We start from the raw sequence: 25,640 nt of genomic DNA on the forward strand, positions 1-25,640 counted from the left end.
AATTACGTGATAATGTCAACACGCTGCAAGGTCGGTTGACGACATGAGACGGCCGGCAAACCAATTAGTACCTGTCCAGGCGTCTCAAACACCGTCAGGGGCTTTAAAACGCCCATTTACCTCAGTCGGTCGACACGGACACTGATTCCAGTGTCGACGGTGAAGAAACAAACGTATTTTCCATCAGGGCCACACGTTACATGTTAAGGGCAATGAAGGAGGTGTTACATATTTCTGATACTACAAGTACCACAAAAAAGGGTATTATGTGGGGTGTGAAAAAACTACCTGTAGTTTTTCCTGAATCAGATAAATGAAATGAAGTGTGTGATGATGCGTGGGTTTCCCCCGATAGAAAATTATTGGCGTTATACCCTTTCCCGCCAGAAGTTAGGGCGCGTTGGGAAACACCCCTTAGGGTGGATAAGGCGCTCACACGCTTATCAAAACAAGTGGCGTTACCGTCTCCAGATACGGCCGCCCTCAAGGAGCCAGCTGATAGGAGGCTGGAAAATATCCTAAAAAGTATATACACACATACTGGTGTTATACTGCGACCAGCGATCGCCTCAGCCTGGATGTGCAGCGCTGCGGTGGCTGGGTCGGATTCCCTGACTGAAAATATTGATACCCTTGACAGGGACAGTATTTTATTGACTATAGAGCATTTAAAGGATGCATTTCTATATATGCGAGATGCACAGAGGGATATTTGCACTCTGGCATCAAGAGTAAGTGCGATGTCCATATCTGCCAGAAGATGTTTATGGACACGACAGTGGTCAGGTGATGCAGATTCCAAACGGCACATGGAAGTATTGCCGTATAAAGGGGAGGAGTTATTTGGGGTCGGTCCATCGGACCTGGTGGCCACGGCAACAGCTGGAAAATCCACCTTTTTTACCCCAAGTCACATCTCAGCAGAAAAAGACACCGTCTTTTCAGCCTCAGTCCTTTCGTCCCCATAAGGGCAAGCGGGCAAAAGGCCAGTCATATCTGCCCAGGGATAGAGGAAAGGGAAGAAGACTGCAGCAGGCAGCCCCTTCCCAGGAACAGAAGCCCTCCACCGCTTCTGCCAAGTCCTCAGCATAACGCTGGGGCCGTACAAGCGGACTCAGGTGCGGTTGGGGGTCGACTCAGAGTTTCAGCGCGCAGTGGGCTCACTCGCAAGTGGACCCCTGGATCCTACAAGTAGTATCCCAGGGGTACAGATTGGAAATTCGAGACGTCTCCCCCTCGCAGGTTCCTGAAGTCTGCTTTACCAACGTCTCCCTCCGACAGGGAGGCAGTATTGGAAACAATTCACAAGCTGTATTCCCAGCAGGTGATACTCAAAGTACCCCTCCTACAACAAGGAAAGGGGTATTATTCCACACTATATTGTGGTACTGAAGCCAGACGGCTCGGTGAGACCTATTCTAAATCTGAAATCTTTGAACACTTACATACAAAGGTTCAAATCAAGATGGAGTCACTCAGAGCAGTGATAGCGAACCAGGAAGAAGGGGACTATATGGTGTCCCTGGACATCAAGGATGCTTACCTCCATGTCCAAATTTGCCCTTCTCACCAAGGGTACCTCAGGTTCGTGGTACAGAACTGTCACTATCAGTTTCAGACGCTGCCGTTTGGATTGTCCACGGCACCCCGGGTCTTTACCAAGGTAATGGCCGAAATGACGATTCTTCTTCAAAGAAAAGGCGTCTTAATTATCCCTTACTTGGACGATCTCCTGATAAGGGCAAGGTCCAGAGAACAGTTGGAGGTCGGAATAGCACTATCTCAAGTAGTTCTACGACAGCACGGGTGGATTCTAAATATTCCAAAATCGCAGCTGTTTCCGACGACACGTCTGCTGTTCCTAGGGATGATTCTGGACACAGTCCAGAAAAAGGTGTTTCTCCCGGAGGAGAAAGCCAGGGAGTTATCCGAGCTAGTCAGAAACCTCCTAAAACCAGGCCAAGTGTCAGTGCATTAATGCACAAGAGTCCTGGGAAAAATGGTGGCTTCTTACGAAGCGATTCCATTCGGCAGATTTCACGGAAGAATTTTTCAGTGGGATCTGCTGGACGAATGGTCCGGATCGCATCTTCAGATGCATCAGCGGATAATCCTGTCTCCAAGGACAAGGGTGTCTCTTCTGTGGGGGCTGCAGAGTGCTCATCTATTAGAGGGCAGCACATTCGGCATTCAGGACTGGGTTCTGGTGACCACGGATGCCAGCCTGAGAGGCTGGGGAGCAGTCACACAGGGAAGAAATTTCAAAGGAGTGTGGTCAAGTCTGGAGACTTCTCTCCACATAAATATACTGGAGCTAAGGGCAATTTACAATGCTCTGAGCCTAGGAAGACCTCTGCTTCAAAGTCAAATGGTGCTGATCCAGTCGGACAACATCACGGCAGTCGCCCACGTAAACAGACAGGGCGGCACAAGAAGCAGGAGGGCGAAAAATCATGTGATAACACTGTCAGTGGTGTTCATTCCAGAAGTGGACAACTGGGAAGCAGACTTCCTCAGCAGGACAGGTATTGCGCCAGGTCAAGAGACCCTCAGGCAGTAGCTGGGACGCTCTGGTAACACCGTGGGTGTACCAGTCGGTGTATGTGTTCCCTCCTCTGCCTCTCATACACAAGGTACTGAGAATTATAAGACGGAGAGGAGTAAGAACTATACTCGTGGCTCCGGATTGGCCAAGAAGGACTTGGTACCCGGAACTTCAAGAGATACTAAGAAGGGACTTGCTTCAGCAAGGATCATGTCTGTTCCAAGACTTACCGCGGCTGCGTTTGACGGCATGGCGGTTGAACGCCGGATCCTAAGGGAAAAAGGCATTCCGGAAGAGGTCATCCCTACCCTGGTCAGAGCCAGGAAGGAGGTGACCGCACAACATTATCACCGCATTTGGCGAAAATATGTTGCATGGTGTGAGGCCAGGAAGGCCCCCACGGAGGAATTTCAACTCGGTCGATTCCTGCATTTCCTACAAACAGGAGTGTCTATGGGCCCCAAATTGGGGTCCATTAAGGTTAAAATTTCGGGCCTGTCGATTTTCTTCCAGAAAGAATTGGCTTCAGTTCCTGAAGTCCAGAAGTTTGTCAAGGGAGTACTGCATATACAACCCCCTTTTGTGCCTCCAGTGGCACTGTGGGATCTCAATGTAGTTCTGGGATTCCTCAAATCACATTGGTTTAAACTGCTCAAATCTGTGGATTTGAAATATCTCACATGGAAAGTGACCATGCTGTTGGCCCTGGCCTCGGCCAGGCGAGTGTCAGAATTGGCGGCTTTGTCTCACAAAGCCCATATCTGATTGTCCATTCGGACAGGGCAGAGCTGCGGACTCGTCCCCAGTTTCTCCCTAAGGTGGTGTCAGCGTTTCACCTGAACCAGCTTATTGTGGTGCCTGCGGCTACTAGGGACTTGGAGGACTCCAGGTTGCTGGAGGTTGTCAGGGCCCTGAAAATATAGGTTTCCAGGACGGCTGGAGTCAGGAAAACTGACTTGCTGTTATCCTGTATGCACCCAACAAACTGGGTGCTCTTGCTTCTAAGCAGACGATTGCTAGTTGGATGTGTAGTACAATTCAGCTTGCACATTCTGTGGCAGGCCTGCCACAGCCAAAATATGTAAATGCCCATTCCACAAGGAAGGTGGGCTCATCTTGGGCAGCTGCCCGAGGGGTCTCGGCTTTACAACTTTGCCGAGCTGCTACTTGGTCAGGGGCAAACACGTTTGAAAAATTCTACAAATTTGATACCCTGGCTGAGGAGGACCTGGAGTTCTCTCATTCGGTGCTGCAGAGTCATCCGCACTCTCCCGCCCGTTTGGGAGCTTTGGTATAATCCCCATGGTCCTGACGGAGTCCCCAGCATCCACTTAGGACGTCAGAGAAAATAAGAATTTACTTACCGATAATTCTATTTCTCGTAGTCCGTAGTGGATGCTGGGCGCCCATCCCAAGTGCGGATTGTCTGCAATACTTGTACATAGTTATTGTTACAAAAATCGGGTTATTATTGTTGTGAGCCATCTTTTCAGAGGCTCCGCTGTTATCATGCTGTTAACTGGGTTCAGATCACAGGTTGTACAGTGTGATTGGTGTGGCTGGTATGAGTCTTACCCGGGATTCAAAATCCTTCCTTATTGTGTATGCTCGTCCGGGCACAGTATCCTAACTGAGGCTTGGAGGAGGGTCATAGGGGGAGGAGCCAGTGCACACCACCTGATCCTAAAGCTTTTACTTTTGTGCCCTGTCTCCTGCGGAGCCGCAAATCCCCATGGTCCTGACGGAGTCCCCAGCATTCACTACGGACTACGAGAAATAGAATTATCGGTAAGTAAATTCTTATTATTTATAGTAATAATACAGGGACATGACTGGGGAGGTGAGGGGTTCTGGGAGCATCACTGTGACCTTATATCTATAGTTATAATACAGGGACATGACTGGGGAGGTGAGGGGATCTGGGAGCATCACTGTGACATCACTTTTAACTATAGTAATAAAACAGGGACATGACTGGGGACGTGAGGGGTACTGGGAGTGTCACAGTGACATCACTTAAATCTATAGTAATAATACAGGGACATGACTGGGGAGATGAGATCTGGGAGCGTCTCAGTGACATCACTTATAACTATAGTAATAATAAAGGGACATGACTGTGGAGGTGAATGATTCTGGGAGCGCTACTGTGACCTTATATCTATAGTAATAATACGTATATGACTGGAGAGGTGAGGAGATCTGGGAGTGTCACAGTGACATCACTAATATCTATAGCAATACAGGGACATGACTGGAGGTGAGGGGATCTAGGAGCAGTGACCTTATATATCTCTTCTGGGAACTCCGTAAGGACCATGGGGATAGACGGGCTCCGCAGGAGACATGGGCACTAAGAAAGAACTTTAGGTATGGGTGTGCACTGGCTCCTCCCTCTATGCCCCTCCTCCAAACCTCAGTTTATGTCACAATGACATCACTTATATCTATAGTAATAATACAGGGACATGATTGGAAGGTGAGGGGGATCTGGGAACGTCACATTTACATCACGTATAATTACAGTAATAATACAGGGACATGACTGGGGAGGTGAGGGGGATCTGGGAGCATCACAGTGACATCACTTATATCTATAGTGATAATACAGGGACATGAATAGGGAGATGAGGTGATCTGGAAGCATCACTTATATCACGGTGCCTCCACCTCACTCACTGATACATAAGAGACACAATGACCAGAAGATCCTGGAACTCACCAACAAGATCAATCAGCTGCTGACTAGAGAGGTGACTCCTGGGAATGGGGCATTATACAGTAACACTGGGGGACGTGTCTTGGCGATGACTGGGGAGGTGGCTGCTGGGAATGGGACATTATACAGTAACACCAGGGGATGTGTCTGGGTGATGACTGGAGAGGTGACTGCTGGGAATGGGACATTATACAGTAACACCAGGGGATGTGTCTGGGTGATGACTGGAGAGGTGACTGCTGGGAATGGGACATTATACAGTAACACCAGGGGATGTGTCTGGGTGATGACTGTATCACTGTGTGTGTCAGGTTCCTATAAGATGTCAGGATGTCACTGTCTATGTCTCCATGCAGGAGAGGGAGTATATAGAGGAACACAGAGGTCTGTACAAGGACATGATGATGGAGAATCACCGGCCCCTCACATCACTGGGTAAGAGGAGACGGTCATGTATTGTACAGGGGAGAGCAGGTATTGGGGCCCCCTATATACACACATCATCTGATAATCACATATATACACTGTACTCAGTCACTGTGTGTCTCCTACAGATGGGCCCAGTAACAGAGATACCCCAGAGAGATGTCCCCAGCCTCTGTATTCCCAGGATTATACAGAGGAGAATCACAGGATCCCACAGGAGGATCAGGTAGGTGGGATTTAGGGTCTCACCCATATACCAAAGTGACTTTCACTATATGATCTGTAGAGAAGCTGTGTGTATTATACACTGATATTATACTGTTTCACCTCAGTTTAATCTGACTGTGTGCAAATGTCATTATAGTGTTTGTTTGTTTTTTAGGTAGAACGTCTGTCTAATATTAAAACAGAAGATATAGTGGGAGAAGAGACGTATGTGACTGTTATAAAGGCAGAAGATATAGAGGGAAAAGGAGAGACGTATGTGACTGATATGAAGGCAGAAGATACAGAGGGAGAAGAAGAGACATATGTGATTGATATAAAGGCAGAAGATATAGAGGGAGAAGAAGAGATGTATGTGACTGATATAAAGGCAGAAGATATAGAGGGAGAAGAAGAGACGTATGTGAGGGGTGATCAGCAGTGTAAGGAGGAGGAGATCCCTACAGATATCAGCACAGGTGAGTAATAAACACTTATTACATAAAAGAGTCACATATTCTCCTTGCTCAGTCACTACAGCAATCTCTTATACTACACCTTTCTATATTTATTTTTCCAGTGAGGGAGTCAGGCGCCATCAGCCCCCATTATACTCCTGCTCTCCCCCTCACATCATGTCACTGTGTGTTACCAGCCCAGAGATCTGACCAGTCTCCTTCCCACACTCTCTGGTGTATCTCGTACATCAGGCGCCATCAGCCCCTATTATACTCCTGCTTTCCCCCTCACATCATGTCACTGTGTATTACCAGCCCAGAGATCTGACCAGTCTCCTCCCCACACTCTCTGGTGTATCTCATACATCAGGAGCCATCAGCCCCTATTATACACCTGCTCTCCACTCACATCATGTCACTGTGTGTTACCAGCCCAGAGATCTGACCAGACTCCTCCCCACACTCTCTGGTGTATCTCATACATCAGGAGCCATCAGCCCCTATTATTCTACTGTTCTCCCCCTCACATCATGTCACTGTGTGTTACCAGCCCAGATATCTGAACAGTCTCCTCCCCACACTCTCTGGTGTATCTCATACATCAGGAGCCATCAGCCCCTATTATACTCCTGCTCTCCCCATCACATAATGTCACCGTGTGTTACCAGCCCAGAGATCTGACCAGTCTCCTCCCCACACTCTCTGGTGTATCTCATACTTCAGGAACCATCAGTCCCTACTATACTCCTGCTCTCCCCTTCACATCATGTCACTGTGTGTTACCAGCCCAGAGATCTGACCAGGCTCCTCCCCACAATCTCTGGTGTATCTCATACATCAGGAGCCATCAGCCTCTATTATAGTCCTGCTCTCCCCCTCACATCATGTCACTGTGTGTTACCAGCCCAGAGATTTGACCAGTTTCCTCCCCACACTCTCTGGTGTATCTCAAACATCAGGAGCCATCAGCCCCTATTATACTCCTGCTCTCCCCCTCACATCTTGTCACTGTGTGTTACCAGCCCAGAGATCTGACCAGTCTCCTCTCCACACTCTCCGGTGTATCTCATACATCAGGAGCCATCAGCTCCTATTATACTCCTGCTCTCCCCCTCACATAATGTCACTGTGTGTTACCAGCCCAGAGATCTGACCAGTCTCCTCCCCACACTCTCTGGTGTGTCTCATACATCAGTAGCCATCAGCCTCTATTATCCTCCTGCTCTCCCCCTCACATCATGTCACTGTCTGTTACCTGCCCAGAGATCTGACCAGTCTCCTCCCCACACTCTCTGGTGTATCTCATACATCAGGAGCCATCAGCCCCTATTATACTCCTGCTTTCCCCCTCACATCATGTCACTGTGTGTTACCAGCCCAGAGATCTGACCAGTCTCCTCCCCACACTCTCTGGTGTATCTCATACATCAGGAGCCATCAGCCCCTATTATACTCCTGCTCTCCCCCTCACATCATGTCACTGTGTTACCAGCCCAGATATCTGACCAGTCTCCTCCCCACAATCTCTGGTGTATCTCATACATCAGGAGCCATCAGCCTCTATTATACTCCTGCTCTCCCCCTCACATCATGTCACTGTGTGTTACCAGCCCAGAGATCTGACCAGTCTACTCCCCACACTCTCTGGTGTATCTCATACATCAGGAGCCATCAGCCCCTATTATACTCCTGCTCTCCCCTCACATCATGTCACTGTGTGTTACCAGCCCAGAGATCTGACCAGTCTACTCCCCACACTCTCTGGTGTATCCCATACATCAGGAGCCATCAGCCCCTATTATACTCCTGCTCTCCCCTCACATCATGTCACTGTGTGTTACCAGCCCAGAGATCTGACCAGTCTCCTCCCCACACTCTCTGATGTATCTCATACATCAGGAGATATCAGCCCCTATTATACTCCTGCTCTCCCCTCACATCATGTCACTGTGTGTTACCAGCCCAGAAATCTGACCAGTCTCCTCCCCACACTCTCTGGTGTATCTCATACATCAGGAAATATAAGCCCCTATTATATTCCTGTTCTCCCCCTTACATCATGTCACTGTGTATTACCAGCCCAGAGATCTTACCAGTCTCCTCCCCACACTCTCTGGTGTATCTCATACATAAGGAGCCATCAGCCCCTATTATACTCCTGCTCTCCCCCTCACATCATGTCACTGTGTGTTACCAGACGATAGTATAAGGTATATAGTTACGGGAAAAGAAGCGTCACATAAATGTCCTGTATGTCAGAGCAGTATGGAGAGTAGATCAATCTTTCTATCAGTAGTTATTGGAGAAGCGTCTCCGAGTATTCTCAGACAGCGGGTGTGCCAGGAAAGCAATGGGATGGTGGTAGAGGTGGGAAAGATGATATATTGTGTAGAGAGAGTCACCTCACACGTTCCATGTATCAGGCTAGGAGTATACAGTGGCCGAATAGCTGAGACTGAGGCAGGATGTTCCAAGGGACTGGTCCCTACATCAGGAAGTCTTCCAGCTACCGATAGAAAGATTTGGGCTTCTTCAAGTAGACATTATGGCAGCAGCTCATGTCACCTGTAGTAATACCACGTTATCTCTCAGTGGTAGTTATACTCCAGTCCGATCATCCTGGTTTTAATAAAATAAACATAACACCAATGCTTACAGGTAATGTAATTTATAGAGTTATATATTGTAACCTGTAACACACTGGGTCTCGTCTACTCATTTTATAGTAATTTGCTATTTTCAATTATAATCTTTACTAGATTAAAATTGTTACAGGAAAATTCATATTTACATAATGTATTTTATTTCCAGCAGATGGACACACAAGCAGGAATATCTCAGAAGGACATCTAATGTTATCCTCAGATTGTGACATAAAAGATAATGACAGTAGACAGGATTCTTCAGGATATAACCCCATTACATCAGTTATACATCCAGCTCTATCAGCTGGTCCCTCTGATCCTGGGAAATGTTCTCCTGATCACTCTGATATTGGTGCATCTGTTACAGCTCTGACAGTAGATACAGAGTTTCCCTGTTCTATAGATGCCAAATGTTTTACAGAGAACACAAAGCGCATTACCCATCAGCCAGCTAAGGCAGGTGAGAGGCAATTTCCGTGTTCTGAGTGTGGGAAATGTTTTACATACAAATCAGCTTTTGTTACACATGAGAGAAGTCACATAGGTGAAAAACCATTTCCATGTTCTGAGTGTGGGAAATGTTTTATGCATAAGTCACATCTTGTTGCACATCAGAGAAGTCACACAGGTGAAAAACCATTTCCATGTTCTGAGTGTGGAAAATGTTTCATACAAAAATCACTTCTTGTTAGACATGAGAGAAATCACACTGGTGAGAAACCATTTCCATGTTCTCAGTGTGAAAAATGTTTTATACAAAAATCAGCTCTTGTTATACATGAAAGAAGTCACACTGGTGAGAAACCATTTCCATGTTCTGAATGTGGGAAATGTTTTATACATAAGTCACAACTTGTTAGACACGAGAGAAGTCATACTGGTGAGAAACCATTTCCATGTTCTGAGTGTGGGAAATGTTTTATACAGAAATCACATCTTGTTACACATGAGAGAAGTCACACAGGTGAAAAACCATTTCCATGTTCTGAGTGTGGGAAAAGTTTTATACATAAGTCACATCTTGTTGCACATCAGAGAAGTCACACAGGTGAGAAACCATTTCCATGTTCTGAGTGTGGGAAATGTTTTATACAGAAATCACATCTTGTTAGACATGAGAGAAATCACACAGATGAGAAACCATTTCCATGTTCTAAATGTGGGAAATGTTTTATACATAAGTCACAACTTGTTAGACACGAGAAAAGTCATACTGGTGAGAAACCATTTCCATGTTCTGAGTGTGGGAAATGTTTTATACAGAAATCAGATCTTGTTACACATGAGAGAAGTCACACAGGTGAGAAACCATTTCCATGTTCGGAGTGTGGGAAATGTTTTGCACACAAATCACATCTTGTTAGACATGAGAGAAGTCACACATGTTCTGAGTTTGAGAAATAAATCTGCTTTGTTTCACACATTAGACATCACACAGGAGAGGAACCTTTATTATCTCATCATCACCATTGCCATGTAATGTTCCTCATGGTCCTATCCTAGCTCCTATGCTTTTTGCAATATACATGCTACTGGGTGAAACAATCAGACGTCACGTGGAGGCCACACACACTACTGAGCCTCATTTTGACTTGTTTTAAGGACATTACATCAAAGTTGGATCAGCCTGTAGTGTGTTTCTCCACTTTAATTTTGAGGGTGACTCCAAATCCAGACCTCCATGGGTTCATAAATTTGATTTCCATTGATAATTTTTGTGTGATTTTGTTGTCAGCACATTCAACTATGTAAAGAACAAAGTATTTAATAAGAATATTTCATTCATTCAGATCTAAGATGTGTTATTTTAGAGTTCCCTTTATTTATTTGAGCAGTGTATAAACAGGACATGCACACTTTAACGAACCAATCATTTCAGCGACAGGGTCTGCCACACGACTGTGGTTGAAATGACTGGTTGGTTTGGGCCCCCACCAAAAAAGAAGCAATCAATCTCTCCTTGCACAAACTGGCTCTACAGAGGCAAGATGTCCACCTCCTCCTCATCGTCTGATTCCTCATCCCTTTCGCTGTGTACACCCCCCTCCTCACAGATTATTAATTCGTCCCCACTGGAATCCACCATCTCAGGTCCCTGTGTACTTTCTGGAGGCAATTGCTGGTGAATGTCTTCACCGAGGAATTGATTATAATTCATTTTGATGAACATCATCTTCTCCACATTTTCTGAAAGTAACCTCGTACGCCGATTGCTGACAAGGTGAGCGGATGCACTAAACACTCTTGGAGTACACACTGGAGGGGGGCAACTTAGGTAAAATAAAGCCAGTTTCTGCAAGGGCCTCCAAATTGCCTCTTTTTCCTGCCAGTATACGTACGGACTGTCTGACGTGCCTACTTGGATGCGGTCACTCATATAATCCTCCACCATTCTTTCAATGGTGACAGAATCATATGCAGTGACAGTAGACAACATGTCAGTAATCGTTGGCAGGTCCTTCAGTCCGGACCAGATGTCAGCACTCACTCCAGACTGCCCTGCATCACCACCAGCGGGTGGGCTCTGAATTCTTAGCCTTTTTCTCGCAGCCCCAGTTGCGGGAGAATGTGAAGGAGGAGCTGTTGACGGGTCACGTTCCACTTGACTTGACAATTTTCTCACCAGCAGGTCTTTGAACCTCTGCAGACTTGTGTCTGCCGGAAAGAGAGATACAACATAGGTTTTAAATCTAGGATCAAGCACGGTGGCCAAAATGTAGTGCTCTGATTTCAACAGATTGACCACCCGTGAATCCTGGTTAATCGAATTAAGGGCTCCATCCACAAGTCCCACATGCCTAGCGGAATTGCTCTGTTTTTGCTCCTCCATCAATGTCTGCAGCTTGTTCTGCAAAAGCCTGATGAGTGGAATGACCTGACTCAGGCTGGCAGTGTCTGAACTGACTTCACGTGTGGCAAGTTCAAAGGGTTGCAGAACATTGCACAACGTTGAAATCATTCTCCACTGCGCTTGAGTCAGGTGCATTCCCCCTCCTTTGCTTGTATCATAGGCAGATGTATAGGCTTGAATGGCCTTTTGCTGCTCCTCCATCCTCTGAAGGATATAGAGGGTTGAATTCCACCTTGTTACCACCTCTTGCTTCAGATGATGGCAGGGCAGGTTCAGGACTGTTTGCTGGTGCTCCAGTCTTCGGCACACGGTGGCTGAATGCCGAAAGTGGCCCGCAATTCTTCGGGCCACCGACAGCATCTCTTGCAAGCCCCTGTCGTTTTTTTTAAATAATTCTGCACCACCAAATTCAATGTATGTGCAAAACATGGGACGTGCTGGAATTTGCCCAGATGTAATGCACGCACAATATTGGTGGCGTTGTCTGATGTCACAAATCCCCAGGAGAGTCCAATTGGGGTAAGCCATTCTGCGATGATGTTCCTCAGTTTCCGTAAGAGGTTGTCAGCTGTGTGCCTCTTATGGAAAGCAGTGATACAAAGCGTAGTCTGCCTAGGAACGAGTTGGCATTTGCGAGATGCTGCTACTGGTGCCGCCGCTGCTGTTCTTGCTGCTGGAGGCAATACATCTACCCAGTGGGCTGTCACAGTCATATAGTCCTGAGTCTGCCCTGCTCCACTTGTCCACATGTCCGTGGTTAAGTGGACATTGGGTACAACTGCATTTTTTAGGACACTGGTGACTCTTTTTCTGACGTCTGTGTACATTTTCGGTATCGCCTGCTTTGAGAAATGGAACCTAGATGGTATTTGGTACCGGGGACACAGTACCTCAATCAAGTCTCTAGTTGCCTGTGAATTAACGGTGGATACCGGAAACATGTTTCTCACCACCCAGGCTGCCAAGGCCTGAGTTATCCGCTTTGCAGCAGGATGACTGCTGTGATATTTCATCTTCCTCGCAAAGGACTGTTGGACAGTCAATTGCTTACTGGAAGTAGTACAAGTGGTCTTCCAACTTCCCCTCTGGGATGACGATCGACTCCCAGCAGCAACAACAGCAGCGCCAGCAGCAGTAGGCGTTACACTCAAGGATGCATCGGAGGAATCCCAGGCAGGAGAGGACTCGTCAGACTTGACAGTGACATGGCCTACCGGACTATTGGTTTTCCTGTGTAAGGAGGAAATTGACACTGAGGGAGTTGGTGGTGTGGTTTGCAGGAGCTTGGTTACAAGAGGAAGGGATTTAGTGGTCAGTGGACTGCTTCCGCTGTCATCCAAAGTTTTTGAACTTGTCACTGACTTCTGATGAATGCGGTCCAGGTGACGTATAAGGGAGGATGTTCCTATGTGGTTAACGTCCTTACCCCTACTTATTACAGCTTGACAAAGGCAACACACGGCTTGACACAAGTTGTCCACATTTCTGTTGAAATAATTCCACACCGAAGAGCTGATTTTTTTTTATATTTTGACCAGGCATGTCAATGGCCATATTCGTCCCACAGACAACAGGTGTCTCCCCGGGTGCCTGACTTAAACAAACCACCTCACCATCAGAATCCTCCCCAGCGCCAGCAACACCCATATCCTCATCCTGGTGTACTTCAACAGTGACATCTTCAATTTGACTATCATGAACTGGACTGCGGGTGCTCCTTCCAGCACTTGCAGGGGGCGTGCAAATGGTGGAAGGCGCAACCTCTTCCCGTCCAGTGTTGGGAAGGTCAGGCATCGCAACCGACACAATTGGACTCTCCTTGGGGATTTGTGATTTAGAAGAACGCACAGTTCTTTGCTGTGCTTTTGCCATCTTAACTCTTTTAAGTTTTCTAGCAGGAGGGTGAGTGCTTCCATCCTCAGGTGAAGCTGAACCACTAGCCTTGAACATAGGCCAGGGCCTCAGCCGTTCCTTGCCACTCCGTGTCGTAAATGGCACATTGGCAAGTTTACGCTTCTCAGACGATTTTAATTTAGATTTTTGGGTCATTTTACTGAGCTTTATTTTTTTGGATTTTACATGCTCTCCACTATGACATTGGGCATAGGCCTTGGCAGACGACGTTGATGACATTTCATCGTCTCGGCCATGACTAGTGGCAGCAGCTTCAGCACAAGGTGGAAGTGGATCTTGATCTTTCCCTATTTTACCCTCCACATTTTTGTTCTCCATTTTTTAATGTATGGAATTATATGCCAGTATCAATAGCAATGGCCTACTATATATAATGGCCTACTATATATACTGCACACAACTTAAATGCACCACAGGTATGGATGGATAGTATACTTGACGACACAGAGGTAGGTAGAGCAGTGGCCTACTGTGTCGTACTGCTATATATTATATATACTGGTGGTCAGCAAACTGTGCAAAACTGAAATGCACCACAGGTATGGATGGATAGTATACTTGACGACACAGAGGTAGGTAGAGCAGTGGCCTACTGGACCGTACCGCTATATATTATATATACTGGTGGTCAGCAAACTGTGCAAAACTGAAATGCACCACAAGTATGGATGGATAGTATACTTGACGACACAGAGGTAGGTAGAGCAGTGGCCTACTGTGTCGTACTGCTATATATTATATATACTGGTGGTCAGCAAACTGTGCAAAACTGAAATGCACCACAGGTATGGATGGATGGTATACTTGACGACACAGAGGTAGGTAGAGCAGTGGCCTACTGGACCGTACCGCTATATATTATATATACTGGTGGTCAGCAAACTGTGCAAAACTGAAATGCACCACAAGTATGGATGGATAGTATACTTGACGACACAGAGGTAGGTAGAGCAGTGGCCTACTGTACCGTACTGCTATATATTATATATACTGGTGGCCAGCAAACTGTGCAAAACTGAAATGCACCACAGGTATGGATGGATAGTATACTTGACGACACAGAGGTAGGTAGAGCAGTGGCCTACTGTACCGTACTGCTATATATTATATATACTGGTGGTCAGCAAACTGTGCAAAACTGAAATACACCACAGGTATGGATGGTATAGTACACTTGACGACACAGAGGTAGAGCAGTGGACTACTATACCGTACTGCTATATATAGTTATACTGGTGGTCAGCAAAATTCTGCACTGTCCTCCTACTATATACTACAATGCAGCACAGATATGGAGCGTTTTTCAGGCAGAGAACGTATAATACTGGTGGTCACTGGTCAGCAAAACTCTGCACTGTACTCCTTCTATATAATACTGCTGGTCCCCAGTCCCCACAATAAAGCAATTAGCACACTGAGCACAGATATTTGCAGCACACTGAGCACAGACATGGAGCATTTTTCAGGCAGAGATATTTGCACTTGCAGCACACTGAGCACAGATATTTGCAGCACACTGAGCATAGATATTTGCAGCACACTGAGGACAGATATTTGCAGCACACTGAGCACAGATATTTGCGGCACACTGAACACAGAAACTGAACGAACGCCAGCCACGTCCTCTCACGATCATCTCCAATGCACGAGTGAAAAATGGCGGCGACGCGCGGCTCCTTATATATAATACGAATCTCGCGAGAATCTGACCGCGGGATGATGACGTTCTGACGCGCTCGGGTTAACCGAGCAAGGCGGGACTATCCGAGTTGCTCGTACCCGTGCAAAAAAAGGTGAAGTTCGGGCGGGTTCGGATCCCGAGGATCCGAACCCGCTCATCACTACTCGGAACCCAATACCAATCCTAAGTGGCTGTCTAGCTGAGCTCCAGGTGTGCCTGATATCAGTTGGCTGTGACTTAGTTGTGGTGAAATGTCCTTATGATAGAGTCTCACCTATAATGGCCAAGGCTACAGCGTTACCAACCAACATGGGGGAAGCTTTCTGTCTGACCTCTCATTACACAACGTATCCTGATCCCGGCTCTATGTGACCTCTCACATCTATTACCTGTGTTACATTACATCTTATACCTGTAGTTTTATGTTTCTGTTGTTTCCCTGTTACCTGTTCTGTAAGATCACCTGCTCTCATTGTGGGGGGGGGGGGGGGGGGGGTCACTTTCTAGCATGAGTGGTAGTTTCTGGAATAGGATCGGCCAGAGGAGTGTGGGAGTACCATCCTGGAGGTGATGAAGGGGTTAGTTCCTATTATCTAATGATAGAGATACGGTCTGACTGTCACGTTCCTGGTACACACCTCCGCTCTGCCTAATAATGATTGACACTTTACATATGTGCAGCTGTACCAGTGCCACCCCACGTCTGTATCTCACAGGCTGTCACATAAGCCCCTATATCTGTTGTAGATGCAGTAATCAGCCTTGGGCACAATTATATATATATATATATATATATATATATATACACACACACACATATTCATGGGTTCAGCACTCCCAAAGCCTGGTAGATGGCTGCGTTGACTCTGGACTTAATAAAGCACAGTGGACCAACACCAGCTGATGACATGGTTTCCTAAATCAACACAGACTGCGGAAACTTCACACTGGACTTCAAGCATCTTGGATTTTGTGCCTCTCCATTCTTCCTCCTCCATACTCTGGGACATTGGTTTTCAAATGAGATGCAAAATTTGCTCTAATCAGAAAAGTGGACTTTGGACCACTGAGCAACAGACCAGTTCTTTTTTACTTTAGCCCAGGTAAGACGCTTCCTACTAGGCCATTTTAGAGCACATCATACATCCTTCAGCAGACAAGCTTTATGGAGATGCGGACTTCATTTTCCAGCAGGACTTGGCACCTGCCCACACTGCCAAAAGTACCAAAACCTGGTTCAATGACTGGGTTTTCTGTGCTGGATTGGCCAGCAAACTCACATGACCTGAACCCCATAGAGAATCTATGGGGCATTGCCAAGAGAAAGATGAGACATGAGATTGAACAATGCAGAAGAGCTGAAGGCCATAACACCTCAGCAGTGCCACCGGCTGATAGAATCCATGCCATGCCGCATTGAGGCAGTAATTCATGCAAACGGGGCCCAAACCAAGTACTGAGTACATATGTATGATTATACTTTTCAGAGGCCGACATTTCTGTATTTAAAATCTTTTTTTATTGATTTTATGTAATCTAATTTTCTCTGACGTCCTAGTGGATGCTGGGAACTCCGTAAGGACCATGGGGAATAGCGGCTCCGCAGGAGACTGGGCACAAAGTAAAGCTTTAGGACTACCTGGTGTGCACTGGCTCCTCCCCCTATGACCCTCCTCCAAGCCTCAGTTAGATTTTTGTGCCCGGCCGAGAAGGGTGCACACTAGGGGCTCTCCTGAGCTTCTTAGTGAAAGTTTAGCTTTAGGTTTTTTATTTTCAGTGAGACCTGCTGGCAACAGGCTCACTGCATCGAGGGACTAAGGGGAGAAGAAGCAAACCTGCCTGCTTGCAGCCAGCTTGGGCTTCTTGGCTACTGGACACCATTAGCTCCAGAGGGACCGAACACAGGCCCAGCCTCGGAGTCCGGTCCCAGAGCCGCGCCGCCGGCCCCCTTACAGAGCCAGAAGCAAGAAGAGGTCCGGAAAATCGGCGGCAGAAGACATCAGTCTTCAACAAGGTAGCGCACAGCACTGCAGCTGTGCGCCATTGCTCCTCATACACACCTCACACTGCGGTCACTGAGGGTGCAGGGCGCTGGGGGGGGCGCCCTGAGCAGCAATAAAAACACCTTGGCTGGCAAACATACATCACATATAACCCCCAGGGCTATATGGATGTATATTAACCCCTGCCAGAATACAGAAAAAAGCGGGAGAAAAGTCCGCCGTGAAGGGGGCGGAGCCTATCTCCTCAGCACACTGGCGCCATTTTCCCTCACAGCTCCGCTGGAAGGACGTCTCCCTGGCTCTCCCCTGCAGTCCTGCACTACAGAAAAGGGTAAAACAAGAGAGGGGGGCACTAATTAGGCGCAGTATAAATGAAATAGCAGCTATAAGGGGAAAAACACTTCTGTAAGGTTATCCCTGTATATATATATATAGCGCTCTGGTGTGTGCTGGCATACTCTCCCTCTGTCTCCCCAAAGGGCTCGTGGGGTCCTGTCCTCTATCAGAGCATTCCCTGTGTGTGTGCTGTGTGTCGGTACGTTTGTGTCGACATGTATGAGGAGGAAAATGATGTGGAGACGGAGCAAATGCCTGTAATGCAGATGTCACCCCCTAGGGAGTCGACTCCTGAGTGGCTGAGTTTATGGAAGGAATTACGTGACAATGTCAGCTCTTTGCAAAAGACGGTTGACAACATGAGACAGCCGGCTACTCAGCTTGTGCCTGTCCAGGCGTCTCAAAAGCCATCAGGGGCTCTAAAACGCCCGTTACCTCAGATGGCAGATACAGATGCCGACACGGATACTGACTCCAGTGTCGACGATGAAGAGACGAATGTGACTTCCAGTAGGGCCACACGTTACATGATTGAGGCTATGAAAAATGTTTAACATATTTCTGATAATACAAGTACCACTAAAAAGGGTATTATGTTTGGTAAGAAAAAACTGCCTGTAGTTTTTCCTGCATCTGAGGAATTAAATGAAGTGTGTGATGAAGCGTGGGTTTCCCCCGATAAAAAACTGACAATTCCTAAAAGATTGTTGGCAACATACCCCTTCCCGCCAGAGGATAGGGCACGTTGGGAAACACCCCCTAGGGTGGATAAAGCGCTCACACGCTTGTCTAAACAGGTGGCACTACCGTCTCCGGATACGGCCGCCCTGAAGGAACCTGCTGACAGAAAGCAGGAAAATATCCTAAAAGGTATATACACTCACACGGGTGTGATACTGCGACCAGCAATCGCCTCAGCCTGGATGTGCAGTGCTGGGGTGGCTTGGTCGGATTCCCTGACTGACAATATTGATACCCTAGATAGGGACAGTATATTATTGACTATAGAGCATTTAAAGGATGCATTTCTATATATGCGTGATGCACAGAGGGATATTTGCCGACTGGCATCAAGAGTAAGTGCGCTGTCCATTTCTGCCAGAAGAGGGTTATGGACAAGACAGTGGTCAGGTGATGCTGATTCCAAAAGGCATATGGAAGTATTGCCTTATAAAGAGGAGGAGTTATTTGGGGTAGGTCTGACAGACCTGGTGGCCACGGCAACAGCTGGGAAATCCACATTTTTACCCCAGGTAGCCTCTCAACATAAGAAGACGCCGTATTATCAGGCGCAGCCCTTTCGGCCCCATAAGGGCAAGCGGGCAAAAGGCTCATCTTTTCTGCCCCGTGGCAGAGGGAGAGGGAAAAGGCTGCAGCAAACAGCCAGTTCCCAGGAACAGAAGCCCTCTCCCGCCTCTGCCAAGTCCTCAGCATGATGCTGGGGCTTTACAAGCGGACTCAGGCACGGTGGGGGCCCGTCTCAAGAATTTAAGCGCGCAGTGGGCTCACTCACAAGTGGACCCCTGGATCCTTCAGGTGGTATCTCAGGGGTACAAATTGGAAATCGAGACGTCTCCCCGTCGCCGTTTCCTAAAGTCTGCTTTACCGACGTCTCCCTCCGACAGGGAGGCGGTATTGGAAGCCATTCACAAGCTGTATTCCCAGCAGGTGATAATCAAGGTACCCCTCCTGCAACAGGGAAAGGGGTATTATTCCACACTGTTTGTGGTACCGAAGCCGGACGGCTCGGTGAGACCGATTTTAAATCTAAAATCCTTGAACGCTTACATACAGAGGTTCAAATTCAAGATGGAGTCACTCAGAGCGGTGATTGCGAACCTGGAAGAAGGGGATTATATGGTGTCTCTGGACATCAAGGATGCTTACCTCCATGTCCCAATTTACCCTTCTCACCAAGGGTACCTCAGGTTTGTGGTACAGAACTGTCACTATCAGTTTCAGACGCTGCCGTTTGGTTTGTCCACGGCACCCCGGGTCTTTACCAAGGTAATGGCCGAAATGATGATACTCCTTCGAAGGAAGGGAGTTTTAGTTATCCCTTACTTGGACGATCTCCTGATAAGGGCAAGATCCAGGGAACAGTTGGTAGTCGGGGTAGCACTATCTCAAGTAGTGTTGCGGCAGCACGGTTGGATTCTCAATATTCCAAAATCGCAGCTGATCCTGACGACACGTCTTCTATTCCTAGGGATGATCCTGGACACAGTCCAAAAAAAGGTGTTTCTCCCGGAGGAGAAAGCCAGGGAGTTATCCGAGCTAGTCAGAAACCTCCTAAAACCAGGCCAAGTCTCAGTGCATCAATGCACAAGGGTCCTGGGAAAAATGGTAGCTTCCTACGAAGCAATCCCATTCGGCAGATTCCACGCAAGAACTTTCCAGTGGGACCTGCTGGACAAATGGTCCGGATCGCATCTTCAGATGCATCAGCGGATAACCCTGTCACCAAAGAAAAGGGTGTCTCTCCTGTGGTGGTTGCAGAGTGCTCATCTTCTAGAGGGCCGCAGATTCGGCATTCAGGACTGGGTCCTGGTGACCACGGATGCCAGCATGCGAGGCTGGGGAGCAGTCATACAGGGAAGGAATTTCCAGGGCTTGTGGTCAAGCCTGGAAACATCACTTCACATAAATATCCTGGAGCTAAGGGCCATTTACAATGCCCTAAGCCAAGCAAGACCTCTGCTTCAAGGTCAGCCGGTGCTGATCCAGTCGGACAACATCACGGCAGTCGCCCACGTAAACAGACAGGGCGGCACAAGAAGCAGGAGGGCAATGGCAGAAGCTGCAAGGATTCTTCGCTGGGCGGAAAATCATGTGATAGCACTGTCAGCAGTGTTCATTCCGGGAGTGGACAACTGGGAAGCAGACTTCCTCAGCAGGCACGACCTCCACCCGGGAGAGTGGGGACTTCACCCAGAAGTCTTCCACATGATGGTAAACCGTTGGGAAAAACCAAAGGTGGACATGATGGCGTCCCGCCTCAACAAAAAATTGGACAGGTATTGCGCCAGGTCAAGGGATCCTCAGGCAATAGCTGTGGACGCTCTGGTAACACCGTGGGTGTACCAGTCAGTGTATGTGTTCCCTCCTCTTCCTCTCATACCAAAAGTTCTGAGAATTATAAGACGGAGGGGGGTAAGAACTATACTCGTGGCTCCGGATTGGCCAAGAAGGACTTGGTACCCGGAACTTCAAGAGATGCTCACGGAGGACCCGTGGCCTCTACCTCTAAGAAGGGACCTGCTACAGCAAGGACCTTGTCTATTCCAAGACTTACCGCGGCTGCGTTTGACGGCATGGCGGTTGAACGCCGGATCTTGAAGGAAAAAGGCATTCCGGATGAAGTCATCCCTACCCTGATCAAAGCCAGGAAGGATGTAACCGCAAAGCATTATCACCGCATTTGGTGAAAATATGTTGCGTGGTGCGAGGCCAGTAAGGCCCCGACGGAGGAATTTCAACTAGGTCGATTCCTACATTTCCTACAAACAGGAGTGTCTATGGGCCTAAAATTGGGGTCCATTAAGGTTCAAATTTCGGCCCTGTCAATTTTCTTCCAGAAAGAACTAGCTTCAGTTCCTGAAGTTCAGACGTTTGTAAAAGGGGTACTGCATATACAGCCTCCTTTTGTGCCTCCAGTGGCACCTTGGGATCTCAATGTAGTTTTGGAATTCCTAAAGTCACATTGGTTTGAACCACTTAAATCTGTGGAGTTAAAATATCTCACATGGAAAGTGGTCATGCTATTGGCCCTGGCCTCGGCCAGGCGCGTGTCAGAATTGGCGGCTTTATCCTGTAAAAGCCCTTATCTGATATTCCATTCAGACAGGGCGGAATTGAGGACTCGTCCTCATTTTCTCCCTAAGGTGGTTTCAGCATTTCATCTGAACCAACCTATTGTGGTACCTGCGGCTACTAGTGACTTGGAGGACTCCAAGTTGTTGGACGTAGTCAGGGCCTTGAAAATATATGTTTCCAGGACGGCTGGAGTCAGAAAATCTGACTCGCTGTTTATCCTGTATGCACCCAACAAGCTGGGTGCTCCTGCTTCTAAGCAGACTATTGCTCGTTGGATTTGTAATACAATTCAGCTTGCACATTCTGTGGCAGGCCTGCCACAGCCAAAATCTGTAAAAGCCCATTCCACAAGGAAGGTGGGCTCTTCTTGGGCGGCTGCCCGAGGGGTCTCGGCTTTACAACTTTGCCGAGCTGCTACTTGGTCAGGGGCAAACACGTTTGCAAAATTCTACAAATTTGATACCCTGGCTGAGGAGGACCTGGAGTTCTCTCATTCGGTGCTGCAGAGTCATCCGCACTCTCCCGCCCGTCTGGGAGCTTTGGTATAATCCCCATGGTCCTTACGGAGTTCCCAGCATCCACTAGGACGTCAGAGAAAATAAGAATTTACTTACCGATAATTCTATTTCTCGTAGTCCGTAGTGGATGCTGGGCGCCCATCCCAAGTGCGGATTGTCTGCAATACTTGTACATAGTTATTGTTAACTAAATCGGGTTATTGTTGTTGTGAGCCATCTATCCAGAGGCTCCTCTGTTATCATGCTGTTAACTGGGTTCAGATCACAAGTTGTACGGTGTGATTGGTGTGGCTGGTTTGAGTCTTACCCGGGATTCATAAATCCTTCCTTATTGTGTACGCTCGTCCGGGCACAGTATCCTAACTGAGGCTTGGAGGAGGGTCATAGGGGGAGGAGCCAGTGCACACCAGGTCGTCCTAAAGCTTTACTTTGTGCCCAGTCTCCTGCGGAGCCGCTATTCCCCATGGTCCTTACGGAGTTCCCAGCATCCACTACGGACTACGAGAAATAGAATTATCGGTAAGTAAATTCTTATTTTCTGAGATTTGGGATCTGGGATTTTCTTAAGCTGTAAACCACAATTATCAATATTATAACAAATAAAGGCTTGAAATATCTCACTTTGCATGTAATGAGTCTATATAATATATTAGTTTCACCTTTTAAGTTAAATTACTGAAATAAATGAACTTTTGCACAATATTCTAATTTTCTGATTTTCACCTGTACAGTGGCATTATTACATCTTTCTGCTGCTGATTCCTCTCCCAATGCAGCCAAGCATCTGACTAGCCTTCCTCATTGCTTTGTTACATTGCTTACCTGCCTTTAAGTCACCTGAAAAAGTGACTCCTAGATCCCTTTCCTCCTCAGTAGTTTCCGGTATAGTGCCATTAATACTATACTGTATTGGATTTTTGAGACCCAAGTGCATAATTTTGCATTTTTGGGCATTAAACTGTAATTGCCAGACTCTTGACTATTCCTCTAGTCTACCTAGATCCTCAATCATTTGTTTTACCCCTCCTGGTGTGTCTGCCGTGTTGCATACCTTTGTGTCATCTGCAAAAAGGCATACTTTCCCTTTAATGACAATTGCAATGTCACAAATAAAGATTTTAAAAAGCACTGGTACAAGTACAGATCCCTGGGGTACTCCACTGGTATCATTTCCCTCCTGTGAATGCACTCCATTTACTACAACTCTCTGTTTTTTATCATGTAACCAAGATCTTACCCATTCAACAATCTTAGTATCCAATCCCAAACTTTTGAGCTTATTTAGCAGTCTGCAATGTGGAACAGTGTCAAAAGCTTTACTAAAGTCTAGATAAGCTATATCCACGGATCCAAATTTATACATCACTTTAATCACACAGTCAAAAAAGTCAATAAGGTTTGTTTGACATGATCTTCCCCCAGCGAGTCCATGCTGTTTGGGATCCTGTAAATTGCTGGATTTGAGATAATCTACAACACTTAAGAGTGTTTCCATCAAGTTCCCTACTACTGATGTAAGACTCACTGGTCTGTAGTTGTTTGCCTCTTCCTTGCTTCCACTTTTGTGCAGTGGGACTACGTTTTCTCTTTTCCAGTCCTCTGGAAGTACTCCTGTAGCTAATGACTGGTTGAATAATTCTGTTAATGGTGCTACCAGCATCTCTTTAAGCTCTTTTAGTATCCTTGGATGTATCCCATCTGGCCCCAGAGATTTATCCACTTTCAGCTTTAAGAGTTCTGTTAGGACCTTCTCCTCTGTAAATTTACATGTTTAATTTTCCTGAATATCGCTGCAACTTAACTGTGGCCCCTTCCCCTCTCAGTAGTGATCACTGAGCAAAAATAATTAAGATGATCTGCTATTACATTGTCTCCCTCAACAAGACTCCCAGTCTCTGTCTTTTAGTTTTATTATTCTGCCTTTTTTTTTTCTTATTTCACTTATATACCTAAAAAAAGTTTTGCTTCCTTCACCCACTTACTGGACCATTTTCTCCTCAGATTGTGCCTTTGCACATCTGATTACCTTCATAGACAGGACATTAACAAGATATTTCTCCTGTAGGGTCCACCATGGTATCCACAGGATATACCTTTGGATATTAGGTAGCAGCGGAAATGTACCAACGATCTAAGCTTTTCAGACTCCCAGGATGCAATGGGCCAATCCCCTGTATCCTCGCCTTTTGGCTCAGGCAATTCAGTTTTTTTGTTTGGTGCGACAGGAGCCAGACGACGGTCTATAGGGCTGCTGAGTTTTTGCAGCCATAAGCTCTTTTTAATTTATTTTTATAGTCTTACCTTTTTTTGAGTGATCTTTCATAAATCATCTTATACGCACTTTAGAAAGAGTCGCTCCAACAACTCTCCACCGGGTCGCGACAATGCTTATCACCATGTACAGTACTGTTTTAGCGGGTGTCAGCTAGGATGTTCTAGCAAGTCCAGCTGACGTTACCAGGCTGTGGCCGGAGAACAGGGAAAAGGTAAGGCATCGGTTCCACTTAGCGGGTTAAGATGCAGGACACAGCCACACTGTTTTGGGGGAGACTACCAAACAGTTGCTTGTGCGGCTGTCACCTCAGGTGCACCAGCACAAGGTTTCAGGGATCATAGGTTCCAGGGATTAGTAAAAGACCACGACCCCAGGGGTTGATGTCAGCAGTGGGGCGTAAGACACTCTCCTGCTCGGCCCTCTTCCCCAGTTCATGACCAGTTTTCTTTGAGGTTCCCGCTTCCGTCTGAGATGCTAGAAATCAAACTATCCCAGTCTCAGCGTGGTGCGGCTGTGTCACTGGTGTATCTGTGTTCACTAGTAGCGTCTGGATCCACTCAGCGTTTGTAAGCGTAATGATCAATCCTCCCAAGTCAAGTCTCCCTGTATCCTGCTCTCCTGAGGCAGGTGATACAGAACTGAGTCTCTACCTACCCTTTGGGTACTGATTAGTTGTATAAGTGCCTGATGCATATGAGTGTTGTAAACATTTTCTGCTGTTTCTTTCACTGTGTGTCTGAATACGTCAAAGTCCTATAGAAAGCAATGCAGTAATATGTTTTCCTACATTCCTGAAAGGAGGATCTTGGTACTTACCTGATAAATCCTTTTCTTCGAATCCACAGGGTGCACTGGAGTACTGTTGGGGATATGGATGGGGCATTAGCAGGGATAGGCACATTTAAATATATTTAAATATTTAAATTAGTAACCCTCCATCCCCTCCATACTCCCAAGATACCACAGTGAGGTTTTTTTTACGGAGCCGAACAGGAGCGATAGGGAGGATGAACAATGGAGAATTACATATAACATAACGGACAACTAGAAACTTGACACAACAATAGATAACAATCACCTTAACATTTGAACAAGTCGGTGAGAATGTGTTACCATAAGATTTACTGAACTGACCACAAGACAGGTGAAACTGATCTGGGTGGGTGTCCAGTGCCCCCTGTGGATTAAAAGAAAAAGATTTATCTGGTAAGTACCAAAATCCTCTTTTCTTTTTCATCCATTGGAGTAG

The 25,640-nt window shown here is 46.8% G+C and overlaps 1 protein-coding gene across 1 annotated transcript in view; it reads left to right on the plus strand.

Moving 5' to 3' along the window:
* The first annotated feature begins 9,000 nt into the window (after positions 1-9,000).
* The window catches only part of LOC134984452 (zinc finger protein OZF-like), a 176,399-nt gene continuing 159,759 nt past the window's right edge, over positions 9,001-25,640 (plus strand). Inside the window, exons 1-4 of the mRNA XM_063950029.1 lie at positions 9,001-9,010; positions 9,167-9,464; positions 9,613-9,709; positions 9,844-9,961. Of these exons, the coding sequence (XP_063806099.1) occupies positions 9,001-9,010; positions 9,167-9,464; positions 9,613-9,709; positions 9,844-9,961 (523 nt within the window). The remainder of the gene's footprint in view (positions 9,011-9,166; positions 9,465-9,612; positions 9,710-9,843; positions 9,962-25,640) is intronic.

The sequence above is a fragment of the Pseudophryne corroboree genome, assembly GCF_028390025.1.
Source record: "Pseudophryne corroboree isolate aPseCor3 chromosome 3 unlocalized genomic scaffold, aPseCor3.hap2 SUPER_3_unloc_56, whole genome shotgun sequence".
Classification (NCBI taxonomy): domain Eukaryota; kingdom Metazoa; phylum Chordata; class Amphibia; order Anura; family Myobatrachidae; genus Pseudophryne; species Pseudophryne corroboree.